Source organism: Rattus norvegicus, chromosome X (genome assembly GCF_036323735.1).
Source record: "Rattus norvegicus strain BN/NHsdMcwi chromosome X, GRCr8, whole genome shotgun sequence".
Classification (NCBI taxonomy): Eukaryota; Metazoa; Chordata; class Mammalia; order Rodentia; family Muridae; genus Rattus; species Rattus norvegicus.
Window position 1 is genome coordinate 25320186 of NC_086039.1, and position 14728 is coordinate 25334913.

Genomic DNA, 14728 nt, shown 5'->3' on the forward strand with positions numbered 1-14728 from the left:
ACCCAGCCCACTTTGGCAGGAGGTCCTGGGTTGTATAATAAAGCATGCTGATTATGCCCAGGGAACAAGCCAATAGTAGTGTTTCTCCCTCCAAGGTCTCTTGCTTCAGTTTCTGCTGACTTCCTTTAATGGTGGACTGTAAACTGTGATGGGCAAGTGACCCTTTCATCCCCAAGTTTCTTTTGGTCATGGTATTTATCATAGCAGAAGAAACCTAACTAAGACAGAGATGCAATTACATCAATGATGTCCTTTCTAAACTTATTTTTTATTGTTTGAGAACTTCATACATACTTATGTTTTCATTAAATCCATCCCACATTCCTCCACTATTCCTTCTCAATTTTATGTGTTTGGTTTTGTTTTTTAAAACTACTGAGCTCACTTAGTGCTGTTAGTATGTGCATAGGTATAGGACTATTTAATGGAGCATAGGTAACCTTTCATGGGCCACATCTTGAAAGAGAACTGACTCCCTCTCCCAGCAGCCACTGACTGCCAACAGCTTCTCACACAGGGGATGGGACTTTGTGAGCCTGCCTTCCGTTTATGCTGGGATTTGTGTGGCTTGACCTTGTGTATTCAGTCAAAGCCACTGTGAGCTCATCTGCACAAGTGCCCTATTCTGTCTGGAAATCAGTTTCACTATAGTTGTTTACTACCTCTGCTACTCTTCCACAAGGATCAATGAACTTTGGGAAGAGGAGGTGTGATATGGATATTCCATATAGCGTTGAAAACTTAGGTTTCATATTTTCTGCATGTTTTAAAGTTGTAGATCACTGTGTTAATAGCTATCTATTACAAAAGAAGGTTATGAGATGTACTAACCTATACAGACCTGTTTAATATTCATTTTTGTTTTCTTATGAAAATGGGCATTGAACTCCCAATACAGACAAGTACTTAAGGGAGGGTTTAATGCTATGTCCACATAGCAGAATTATAATAGTTCTTTCCTACAGTATATGGCACTGTTAACAGTAGGAGACATAAGTTCCACTTCGTGAAACAGGTCTTAAATCCTCCCTTAACATTCCTGTCACTTGTCAGTTCATTATTATTATAATTCCCAGAGTTCAAAGCTGGGTAAGGCTGTTGATTACTCCCCTAGTATCACCCTCAACACCTTCTTATACTATCAAAGCTAGCCAGTGGGAATGAAGCTTTAATGTCATTACCAACTTGTTTTTTCCATGTTTTATGATTCAAGTATGTGGTGTTTTCTACAATAGGCAATAGGCATGAAGTTCTGGAAGGTAACCAAGAGCAATAACAATAACCTATTATGGTTATATTCATTCTATAAGACCTCACTGACCAATAACTTGAAAAGAGGTAGATAACCCATGGCTCTTGGCCTTCTATCCAAGTTATTCCAGAATTTAATGGGGGTGGGTTGAGAAGCAAGGATGCAGCTCAGTTTTCAGAGTCCTTGGCTATCTTAGCCCTTTGGAGGTTAGAGGCAATAGGATAAGGAGTTCAAAGAAAGGTTAGGTTACATAGGCTACATAGTGGGTTCAAGACCAATCCAAGTTATACAGCAAGAGTCTGTCTCAACAAACAAACAAAAACAGAGGGGAGGAGTATTTTAAAGACTATGAAAATAAATGGACATTACTCAACTTTACCTAAAGATCTTATACTTAGGCTAAATCTGATTTTGATCACTAGCAAAACATGCATAATAGGCATGTATCAGAGAGAAAGGCAAATGAAAACGCATTAAGTTCAGACAAAGGGGATCACGATGTCACTAAATCACAACTGGTCATTTGAGCCATGTCTCATTGTTCACACAATTTTCCATGACTGAGTTTTACCCCAGTGTTTGAAGCTGCGGCAAGGCTCCAGCAACAAACACTTGAAGCCTGCATGGGATAAATACATAGCATGCTGTCACAGGACAATACCTTGCTGAATTGTCTTCATGGATAAGCAGGGGAGGCTTGTCTGTCAGCTTCTGTGGGGCAAACTGAGGTGAAGGGGAGCGAGAAGTTTCCATGGTTGATGTCTGTAAGTGTTGACACTTGGAGGAGAGCTGGGCTTCTGGTTGAGGGGAAGTTGGGTCCTCATTCACATGCTGGCTGTCTTGCGGCTGGGCACTGCTGAGCACAGAGGAGCTGTGAGAGAGGGGCAGTTGTATCACACATATACATCCATGAACTCAGTAAATGATGTTGGTTAAGGACTTGTGGACAGCCAGGGGAAGGTGTGCTGTCTAGGCCCTAGTACTTCCTGTCAGTGAAGGCCTCTAAAGTGAGGCTGCCTCTTTAGGGTACAGGGCCATGCTCATTGGCCACAAAGTGTGTTTCTGAGCAGGCAGGGGTGAAAGGGGATCCTGGACTTGGGGTCCTGACTGCCAGTGTGTACTTTTCTAAGTATGTATATTCTAGATTAGTCCAGGCCCTCCTGTGGAGCTCTGGGTCTTCTTGGGAGTGGGACAATTCAGGCAATATGGGATTGACCTGTGAGTTAGTTCTGTTTCAGTAGGTCCTGCAATGTTCTCAGACTGACTTCCTAATTCTGAGCATCAGCTTGTCTAGAAGATGATGGAATAAAAATTAGGCAAAAATTCCAATTAGGATCTTTTCTCTTGGATCACTTTAAAGACTACTCATTTTCTAACACCTGTGCCCACTGCCACTTGTGATCTGTAATACATGTTAAATGTTAGGCTATATGCAGAACATGTTATATATGGAATATGAGGCATTAATGACATGTATACATAGATCAGGTATGGACATACATGTATATACCAACTATATTTCTTTAATAACCCCCTAAAAATAAAGTAAATACCCTCTCTAAAAAAAGAAAAATCATAATTTTGTAAAAAATTTCAGATACAAATATATATTTGGGACTATTTACTTCAAGTTGTAATATTTTTAAATGGCATATGGGAAATGCTCATATACACAGGGATAGGCCTTTCTAAGATGGGCCAAGAATGAATTCAGTCATAAAAACCTTAAAATTAGACCTGAGAAATGAGAAGAACAAATGCTTATTTTGGAAGCAGCTATGACTTACAGAGTTTTTCCTTTACTATCATATCATATGAACATATATATGTATATACACATACATACACACACATACATACACACACATATATACATATATACACACACATATATATATACACACATACATACACACACATACATATATACACACACATATATATACATATGTGTATATATATACATATACACACACACACACACACACATACATACATACATAGGCCTGCCTGCCTATGACACACATAGAAGCTGGTCTGGATGTATGATTGCCTATGCCATTCTTAAAGCCTATGGGTTGACTACTAGAAAACTTGCAACAACTCAGTGTGCAGTGACTCTGCCAACACACCACACCAAACAAAGCCCAAGGAGAAAAACAAACCTCTGATTTAAGGAAAAGAGCAATTTTCAGTCTAAAATTGACTTCTGGGCTGGGTATGGTGTTTCACATAATCCCAGTATTTGAGAGGCCAAAGCAGAAGGAAAGCATCTAGTTAAAAGCCAGCCTGGATTACAAAGTGAGTAGTTTCAAAAACATCAGTTGATTTTTGAGGAATAGAATAAGAGTATATAGCTCAGTGGTTGAATACTTGCATAATATGTCAAGGCCCTAAGTTTGAGCCCTAGATTGGTTGGTAGGGGTAGGGTTAGGAGCATACTACCAAGAAAACTTTGCTACTGACTCAGACAAGGGCAGCATGTATAAGTAGCAATGAGAGCATATATCCCAGTCACTGAGAAGAGGAACCCATCCCTGTTTCATACCTAGAGTACTTGCACTTCTGAGCTTGTTACAATCTGCATGTGATGTATACTAATATCAGGGTATTGTAGGTGAGATCTGCAGGGTGCCGTGCCTTGTGGATGATAACCCTGTTGTGTCCTGGGGAAATGGGAGGGGAAGGTCCCTTCTTGGGTTAACATGTTCCAGAATAGAGAAGAGCCAATGCCTCTCTGCTGCCCTGAATCCCTCCAAACAGAAGTAGTTAAACTCCACGAGCAATGGTGGTACAAACTGATATCCTAATGACATGGCAGCAATAAAGGCTCAGAGGAAATTATTTTCTCTTGTAGAGAGGATGAAATCTTTGGTCTGTGTAGAGATTTAACATTAATGGACAGGTTATTGACCTAGCTAAGGAACCATCCCTCAAGAGGGTGGGTTCATCTTAAAATTGTGCTAAAAATGATAGAAGAAATAGCTTTTTAATTAGATAATGTACTTTTCCTTCCCTGAATTCCTGCTCCCCATTGTAGTCCCTACAAGCTGCTATGAGGTTCTATAGGGTCTGCCTGACTTAGGTGTAACTTTTTCTTTTGCTGTTTGTCTTCTCTTTTCAATGCTGGCCAAAGACTAAATGTATTTTCTCTACTACTTTTGACATTTTCATTCTTTCTAGGCAGATATTCTACCAGCTAAGCTATATCCCTTCTTTTCATCCTTTCTATAAAGCTCTGCTCCCCACCATGTGGTTGACCTCCATACTGGTTTAACTCAATCAGTGTGGCTTTTTCTTTCTCTCCTCCATTCTCCCCTGTCTGCATAGCTGCTTAAGTTTATAGCTTGCCTGCCCTGCATTTCTTTTAAAGTTGAATGAAATTGCCCTCAAGCTTCTGTTTGAGTCCATTCTTAATTCTTTTATTAATGAGGGGACCCCAATTTTCCTGATATCACCAAGAAAACAAAACAACTTAGGTCCTCGTGAGCCATCTCGGAGGGCAGGCACGCTTGTGTTACTGCTCAGGATATTAAAGACTGTTTAGTAAACAAATTGCAACAAAAGCACTAAACTTACCAGAGCAAAAAGACAAGTAAATCTCAAAGAAGTGCCATTTTCTATTTGTAGTATACAGACATTCACAGAAGCTTCTAGTTTGAAATTTTACCAAAGTATATTAAGCAGAGTAGTAGACAGTTTAGGGAACAATACTTAGATTAATACTGTTTTTGTTGCAAAACTCCGATTAGTGCAGCTCCTAGTCATAAAGCCTAGTTCTTTCTGAACTTTTTTTTTCTGAATCAGCGAGCACACACATTCATTCATTATATATATAATATATATGGAAAAATGAATTTCTGGACAAAATCAGGGAATATATTTCTGGACAAAATCAGAGAATATATTTCTGGACAAAATCAGGGAAAAAGAAATTCTCAGTATGTCTCTACCTCGTTCACAGCAGTATCCTAATTTACATAAAAGAAGAAACAAAGGACAAGAAATATGCACGTGTACATATGAGCTGTGTGGTACCAGTTATAGGAACAGGGAGATAAACCAGGGTTTTAGGTAAAGGTAATTTTGATTCCCAGCAAGGTATTTTCTTCAGGGATCTTAATTTCTAGGGCCCCATTATAGGACATAAAACTGCTGTCAAACTGAGGAAGCATTCGGAGAAGAGCAAGTCATGTGTTAGCTGTTTCCTGCGTCACTTCAAAAAAGTTGGAATATACATGAACTGCTTTCCCTGCAGTTGCTGAAATGTAGTAGCCATGCTTTCAGTCAAAAAAAGATCCTGGTACTTAGTATTATTTGATAAATAGCCACTGTATTATATAACCAGAATCAAATGAACTCTAATTTGTTGCTTAAAATCTACGCATTAGTCACTCACATTAGTCACTCTCAACTGCCCTTCTCTTTTTTTCTTGCCCCTTTTCCAGTTCAAGCTTTCAGAACCAACATTATAAAATCACCAACTAATTTTAACTGTCGGAGTTAAGTAAGAATCTAGTAAACCAGGTCACAGATATACACAATAAAAAAGGACTAAAATGTAGCAATTTCGAGTTCTGTTGAAACCAAATTAAATCAATGTTTTTAATGGTGTCCAAGAGATATATAATGCAGAGTCTAGTATGGCATGTCTGTGATATGTTTGAATATAGGCATATTTATAAATAGATGTATACTGTATATGCTATGTATATCATCTATACAGATATTTATGTAAATGTACATGTATGCCAGTGGTGTTTATATGGCATATATGTATGTATGCTGTCCTATGTATCCCTACTGTGATGTATGTTATACATATATATGTGTGGCTGTATATATGCAGACACAAAAATTGACACTATGTTGGGCTCAAACTGACCATCCTTCTACCTCAGCTTCCCAAGTGCTGAGATTATAGGCACATACCTAAACTTATCTAGCCTTTTGAGGGTGGGATGGCAAGGGGGACTAGAATTGAACCCAGGGCTTTGTGCATCTGCCCTATCACTAAGCTATATCTTTGCCCCCTCTCCCCTTTATTTTAAGTCAGGGTCTCAGTAAATTGCTCAGATTGTCCTTAAATTCATTTCATAGCCCAAGTAGGTCATGCACCTTCCATCTTTCCTAATCGATTCAGCTTGTTGAATAGCAGGCTTACCTCTTTTTCATACTTTTGAAATAAAAGTCTAATAGGCCTATAATCTAAGCACTTAGGGGACAGAGGTAGGAGGATCAGGAGATTAAGAATTCAGCATCATCCTTTGATTGCATACTGAGTTCAAGTACAGCTTGGCAATATGGAGACTTTAACTAAGAAGGAAAGGGACAAGGGTAGGAGGGAGGAATGAATATCCATAGAGACAGAAAAAAACCCAACCAAACCAACAACAGCAACCCACGAGATAATGAGATGACTTAAGGACTTTGTTTCCCTGTGAGTCCTAGCCACTGATATTTAGGCTGGGTAAGTGATTCATTCTCATCTAAAACATACTAATAACTAGCTAACTGGGTAGCTATAAGTGCTGAGTCACAGAGACCCTATGGTACAATATGAGAATTTGTGTGGAATTCTTCTGAGCTATGCATCTAAAAAGACAGATGCAACAGATGGTCTGTAGGTGAACAGAACCAGCCATTGTTCTCCATGACAAAATCACCATACAACTGTTTTCTAAGACACAAATGACACAATCTGGACAGAATATATAAAACTCAGGCAGAACAAACAAACTTTCAACAGATGATAACGCTGAGTGTGGTGGTTTGAATCTGGATGCCCTCCTATGCTTACATACTTGAATATTTGTTTCCTAGTTGGCGGAACTGTTTAGGAAGGATTAGGAGATGTGGCCTTGATGAAGGAGGTGTGTCACTGGGGGCAGGCTTTGAGGTTTCAAAGACCCATGCCTGTTCCCAGTGTATTCTCTCTCTGCCTCCTAACTATAGATGAACATGTGAGTTCTGAGATATTACTGCTGCCATGCTTATGTTTCACTATCATGGACTCTAACCCCCTAAACCACAATTAAACACTTCATTTTATAGGTTGCTTTGGTCATGGTGCTTTGGTACAATAATAGAAAAATAACTAAGACACCAAGATATTTCCTCCTTTCATTAAAGCATGATACAAAATGCTAACATGCCTTACACATATCTGTAATCTACAGTATAACTGTCATGAATAGCAATATAGGCTGAAGAGGTGGCTCAGTGGCTAAGGCAATTGCTGTGTAAGTGTTGAGAACCAGTAATTCCATTGCTTCCATGTTGAGGTGGGAGGCAGAGAACAGGAGAATTCTTAAAAAGTTTGTGTGATAGTTGCCTGGTATATGCAACAGTGAAACAATAAGAGAATCTGTTTACAAAAAGGTAGGAGGTGAGGACCACTATCTGACCTTTACATGTGTGATGTGGCTTATACTTCTATTATCAACACATCCCCTCTACCTACCTATCTACCTACCTACCTACCTACCTACCTACCTGCCTGCCTGCCTGCCTACCTACCCACCTACCCAAACACACACACACACACACACACACACACACACACACACACACACACACACACACACACTCTGAATAGGAGCAGTTCTATACTGTGGCTATACTGAGAGTCACACTTGAGAGCTAGCTGTCCAATTTGTTTGCAAAGTGTCTAATTAACTCATAGAACAACTAGGCTGAAACCCAGAATCCTTGCCTTGGAAACCATTGCGTTTCCATGAAGGAGAATGTCAACATTGCTTAAGTCCCATGTTCTCTTTAGTTTCATATTTATAGTTTGAATGTGGCATCCAGGAAATATACCTCCTCTAGCTGTGGGAAAGAGAAAAGTGATTCGGCAAAGAGTAGACTTATTCATCATCAATCATAGATAACTAAGCTGTCCTATAGCCTAGAAGGATATATCAGTGAGATCTCCGTATAGAAGTCAGGCAGCTAGGAGACAAGACACCTAAGCCATTCCACAAACAAGTCTCCCAGGTGAACTCCTGGTATTTCTCACCACCCTTCCCTCATTCCTGATAAGTCTTAGCAGTCACATAAATTCTTTGTTCAAGAATAAGCAGGAAGCTCTTCCATCAATACAGCATCTCATAGCTGTCAAATGAAGTGGTATATGGCACTAGAGCACCAAAGAGGCAGTCAATAAACCAACTGACCAACCAACAAAGACACAGAGTTCATCAGAAACATTTAAAGAGCACGAACATTTAAGATTAATGATGCCAGTTACAATCTTAGAAATTCCAATTAATCATCAAACTTTCCAGAGTACAAGCAGCTGTAGAATACGACTGTCTGATTATCTTCTGACTGTCCAATTTCTAGGCATGGAAACAACATGTTTGAGTAGCTCTTATTTCAAATGTTTGGGGGAAGATATATTTGAATTTGGAATTAAAAGACTTTTTGGACTATTTTCATTCATATATATATACATATATATATATATACACACACATATGAACTTAATTATAAACATGAATGCAATAATGCTAACTTTTGCCATGCACTTATATTTATAGACACACATATATTTTATGTTTCACACATACAAACATACACACACACACACACACACACACACACACACACACACACACACCTTAAAGATAATCTTAATATACTATTCTTAGTGTACCTGCATTTAGTATAATGTTGAGGTCAAATGTAGAAATTTGTCTTTTGTGGCATTATGTGGGCACTGTTTCTAATTCAAAAGATTTTCAGATTTTAAGTTTGTGGACTAGGGATGATTACCTATACTTGGTATAATAACGGATACATTATGCTTATGATGACAAGGAAGATAACTATTTCTGCAAATTTTGTTCAAACTCTTGGATCTTTTCATTTAACAGTTTCCTGTGTTTTTATTTGGGGGTTTAGGAGAGAGGTGCTTAAGACAAGGTCTCACTTTGCTGCCAAGATTGATCTCAAACTTTCCATGTGACCCAGGCAAGCCTGCCTGAACTTCTTGAGTAGTTGTGATAGCAGACATACACTACCATAGCCAGTCTTCCAACTCTTGTGTCTTGCTGGATGTACTTTGGGGAGAACACAAGCCCAGAAGCATCCTGACTTTGGCCGTGTGTTTACTACAATGCCTCCTGGCTAAAGCTTTTCTCTCTATGCCAGCCTGAGTTTTTCATGCCACGTGGGAAAAGCAATTACTTTAGAAAGCCAGATGAGTTTTATTTTTTCAATGTCTTCACAGATGGATAAAAAGGTTTGCAGTTTCCTTGGGATTTCATTTTAGCTTACAGAGACTCAGATGCCAAGTAGTAATGAAGTTGAGTTAGAAAAATGATAAATCATTTGTGGTTAAATGGGTTGGGGAGAAGACAGATTAAAAGAGAAATCACATCACTCACAGATGATGCAAACCCAAATTAGCAGGCACTGACTTTTTAATACTATACAGTCATTTTTAAACAGAGGAGTGGGCTGAGAAAATGTCTGCTGTGCAAACATGAGGACTTGCATTTGGATTACCAGCATCTATGCAAAAGCTGGGTACGGTGCTGTGTGTGTGTGTGTGTGTGTGTGTGTGGTGTGCGGTGTGTGGTGTGGTGTGGTGTGGTGTGGTGTGTGTGTGTGTGTGTGTGTGTGTGTGTGGTGTGCGGTGTGCGGTGTGTGTGTGTGTGTGTGTGTGTGTGTGTGTGTGTGTGCGTAAAACCCTAATGTTGGGGGTAGGGTTGGAGACAAGAGGATCCCCTGAAGCTCAACTGGCCTGCCAGATGAATCATATTGATGAGTTTTAAGTTAAGAGACTGTCTCAAAAAATAAGGTGGAGAATGATCAAGAAAGACACTGACATAGGCTTCTGGACTCTACATGCATGTGCACCTCACATGCATACAAATACATGTGCACAATCATGCGCTTATGCACAAAACAGCCTGAATTTGGAGATTATAATCTGTAATTGCTGCCCAAGTGTCCCAGCGAATAATGTATGTTTTTATAGCACACATTCTGAGACTCTATGGCAAGGCCTTTCTCATTTCTGTAGCTCTATCTCTTCATACCTGGTCCCAAGATTTGATGTAGTAAGAAACTGGGTTCTTCTTAAACTTAGTCAGAAGGCCTGGCAGAGGGTTTGAATAGTGAAGGATGACACCTCTCCAATTTTATTTCAAAACCAGTCTTCCAAGCAATTTGGATGTTAAGGAAAAACTAAGAATATGTTTTTCACAACTTCCCCTCTCAAATTCCTTCTCTCCCACTTTTCTACCTACTACATGTGGGTATTAAAAGCTATGTTCTCAGGGGCTGGAGAGATGGCTCAGTGGTTAAGAGCACTGACTGTTCTTCCAGAGGACCTGAGTTCAATTCCCAGCAACCACATGGTGGCTCACAACTATCTGTAATGAGATCTGATGCCCTCTTCTGGTGTGTCTAAAGAGAGTGACAGTGTATTCACATATATAAAATAAATAAATAAAATAAATCTTTTAAAAAAAAGGTATGTTATTGGCATTTTAATTCTTGGTTCTGAATATCCCTTCCAAAGGAAATAATCATTATCTATAAAAATGGTGACACTGGATGCGCCCTGGGACCAGGTCTAGGGGGAATCTACCCATGTTCTTACAGTCAGAACAACTTCCTGAGCCCTGGGCCTGAGCCCTGTTTATTGAAATGATAAATCTTCAAAATGATATCTGTGGAGCTCCACTTAGGGGGGAGCAACACTGCCCCAGATTTAAAGAGGCCAGGAAAGTTTGTTTTTAAAGAAGTTTTTTAAACCTCATCATACTCTCCACCACATAAACTCTTTTATCCCTTCTTCTGGCATTCTCATATACATATTCATTCTCTCCATTCTTCTCTTCACTTGTCTCCTCCCTCCTGATCTTCCTGCTTCTAACTCCTGAATGCTGGAATTCAGGTGTGCACCATAATGCCCAGTTTATGAAGTACTGGGATTGAACCCAGGGCTTGCTGGATGCTAGGCTTTACCAACCAATTGGGGTATATCACTAACCTTAACATTCTCCTTATATCCTTCACAATGTTTATACAAATGATAAATTCATACACACTTTGTTGTTATTGTTATTTCACCTTTGACAATACTGGGAATTATAAATATCTAAGGCTTCAGGCCTAGGAGACAACCATTTTACCACTGAGCTATAATTCCAAACCTCTACCTTTTATTTTCACACAAATTGCTCAACCTGGACATGAATTTAGATTTTCCCACCTTAGCTTCCCAAGTAGCTGAGATTAAATGCTTGGCAGCACCAGGCCAGGCCACTTGTGAATTTAAAATTTTAGCATATGCCTTCCTATGTACAACAGGGATTAGCAAACTTGAAATTTTAATCTTTGGTTTGGCATGTCCCTTTCATTTAGAAAAAGTATGGGCATTAAATTGCTGGTATGCTACATGGTTTATAAACCAAGTTTTATCAGAATATACTGCTCTGGAACATTTGGTCCTAGGAAAACCTACTCGAAAATACTGTGAGGCTCATGGGGGAAAAACAGATAGGAGCTAGAAAGATGGCTCAGTGGTTAAGAGTACTTGTCGGTATTACAGAGTTTGGTTTCCAGCCCCCACATGGTGGCTCATAAACATCTATAACTATAGTTCCAGGGAATCCAACGGGAATATACATGATGAACATACATACATGCATACATATATACTGCACATACATACATACATGCATGTAAAACATCCATTTACATATTTTCTAGGAAAAAGAAAAAAAGAGGGGCTGAAAATTCCGAGACTGCACACAGTACAATTTACTGAGATTTACTAATAGAAATGTAGTCAAAGTTTATAGCAAAATCAGTTGGAGACCTACCATTTGAGTCAGAAAGAGGAGTATATATCTAATGACTACATCTTAAATGTAATATATCGTTTATCCTATTATCAAAGAATCAGGAGTATCCTTGGAGCTGGGGTCTGGTTTGCTTAATTGTGGTCTATTGGGAAACTATGTGAAGGAACAGACCTGGGTCAACCACAGAGATGATGACTGGTTTATAGCACTCAGATCAAGCTTGAATCCCTCTTCCAATTTTCAATTTTTTTTGTTTGTTTAGGACAGCATCTTAATGCATAGTAGCTCACTCTGGCATTGAACTCAGTGTCCTCCTACTTTAGCAACTACAAATGCTAGGATCACAAACATTTTTCAAGTCCCCAGAATAGCCAGTTCATTTACCAAATACTTTGCAGACTAAGAACATAGCAGAGTACATGGGACACGGCACTGTCCTTTAAGACTTGAACACTTCAATCTCCTACAAACTGTTAGCAAGCCCTACCAGAAGCAAGAAATTTGTTCTAAGCTAGGATTTAAATCTGTCTTCTGAGTTCTCCATTTCTTTTATAATACAACATAACACATCATCCTTAGCCACTCTTTCTTCTTTTCAAAGCATTATAGACCATTTCAGAATTGTCAGAAGTGTAGATGGTTGCATGTAATGCCATACAATTGGTTAACTACATACTGGGAACAATAACACATAGTTGCTAAAAGCTGGTGGCCACTAAAACACAGAAGTGGTACTAGAGAGTCACCAAATGTCGGCCACAACAAGAGGATTCAATAACAAGTGGTTAAGGTTAGAAATAATCTAACCCTAACCAACTGTAAATGTTTGAAAAGTATACACCATACTGCACAAATGTATTGTTACCTAAATGACAGTGATTAAGAAAGGCCCACTTTTAATAGAAATGTGAACAGTAATGAATAAAAAAAAGGCCAATAAATATACAAAAAAGATTGCCTCTCCAGAGTCCCTAAGAAATGCATGTTAAGAGTAGGTTACTTAATAAACCACAGAATTCCAAATTAATGTGTAATATTGGTAAAATTGTGAGAAAAACACAATCTTAAGCTGCTGGTGAATGAAGCATAAATAACAATGATACTCTTCATAGGTCCACAAGGTGATGTTTCCTAAATACCTATCTATCATGCCTTAAGACAATCTACATGGAAGTGTATGGCTGTCTCAGTACAATATCTTACTAAAGTATTATTTGTAATTGTGAATGGCTAGAAGCAGCTTTAATGTCTATACTGTAAGACAGATTTCTCATATCTTAGGATACCAGTTATACTACATATAAAATGTTTTTGTATGTTTTAAAGGCAGTTTGCATATACTATGTGGAGAATGACTGCATATGCAAATTATATATTCGTGTCGAAACAAGACTTCAATACACACACTTTCGTGTTCTATAGTGGAATTACTGGGTGAGGGGATTAAAGATGGTTTTAATTTTCTCTCTTTAATTGTTTATATTAATTTGAGCTATCTTCCCACTCTATCTAAAAATTTATTTTAAAAGGGTGGGGGTAAAAAGGGTGAATAATTAAATAGATTCTGGATATCTTTGGACATCCAGAAATGTCTGCAATCCTCCTATCAATGATACGATCCGACTGCTAACTTGCTCTAGCTGAAGCCAGGTAAAACCTCTAGTGTCCAAGAAAAGGGAAAGACATAAAATGCCAGCTTTTTTTTCCTGTGGCTCCCCACCCATGATCAACACACACACACACACACACACACACACACACACACACACACACACACACACAATCTAAAGCAGTAAAGCGTCATATAAATGCATTCTAAAAGGCCATATAAATTATTACCTTCCCCAACCTCCAGCATCCAAAGTCAGACTTTGGGGGAGTGGCCAGTCTGTGCAAAGCATGCGGCGGTTAACAGGCAGTTACTAAGTCATTTGTCACTGCAGCTGGGTAGCAGAAGCTTTCTGTAACCCATCTAGTTGAAACACATTAGTGATTATTTCCAGAATGTTGCAAAAATACCTTTGTGAATGCTTGAATGAACAAGAATGCCCCTGCAAACTTTCTCCTTAAGGAGGTGTGTGTGTGTGCATGCACACGCATATGTATACATAAAATGTTTTTTCTACTACATACGATAAAGTATACAGACTAGTCCCCTTTTCCACCATAAAAGCAATACTCTCCCCTATGACAAAATCTTCAAAAATATTTATATCTACTTCAACCAGAAAATATGCCAACATTCAAATTTTTTCCAATATTTTACGCTTAAATTATTTTCCAACCATTTAAGAAATATAGTCAGTAGACAGCAAGCTATTTAGTTACAATGCTACCAGATTTGGGAAAACCTTTCCTCTTAATTTGCTTTTTTTCCTCCTCTTTTTTTTTTTTTTTTTTGCCTCTGCACTGGCACAATCAATGCCTAAATGTGCAATTCAAGATGACACCTACTCCCATGAGTCAGTGAATACAGACTCAGATAGTGTATGTATGTGTGTATAGAGATAGCTATGCAGTAATTTCCCTGTGAAAATGTCATTCTTTCTACACATGCAAAAGCTTCCTTGCCTGCAGCAAAGGCAATTCATCATTTAGCAACATGGCCCAAAATAATAACCTGCATTTTTAATCACAATGAAAGAGGCAG

The 14728-nt window shown here is 38.7% G+C and overlaps 1 protein-coding gene across 9 annotated transcripts in view; it reads right to left on the bottom strand.

Annotated features, from left to right (window-relative positions):
* Shroom2 (shroom family member 2) overlaps positions 1-14728 on the bottom strand; it is a 172032-nt gene that overhangs the window by 12023 nt on the left and 145281 nt on the right. For 4 of the 9 annotated variants that reach the window (XM_008773126.4, NM_001047893.3, XM_008773128.4 and 1 more), the window contains one exon: positions 1914-2123. In XM_008773126.4, coding sequence (XP_008771348.1) covers positions 1914-2123 — 210 coding nt within the window. The remainder of the gene's footprint in view (positions 1-1913; positions 2124-14728) is intronic. The other 5 variants (XM_006256817.4, XM_008773129.4, XM_008773131.3 and 2 more) reach the window with 2 other exon arrangements.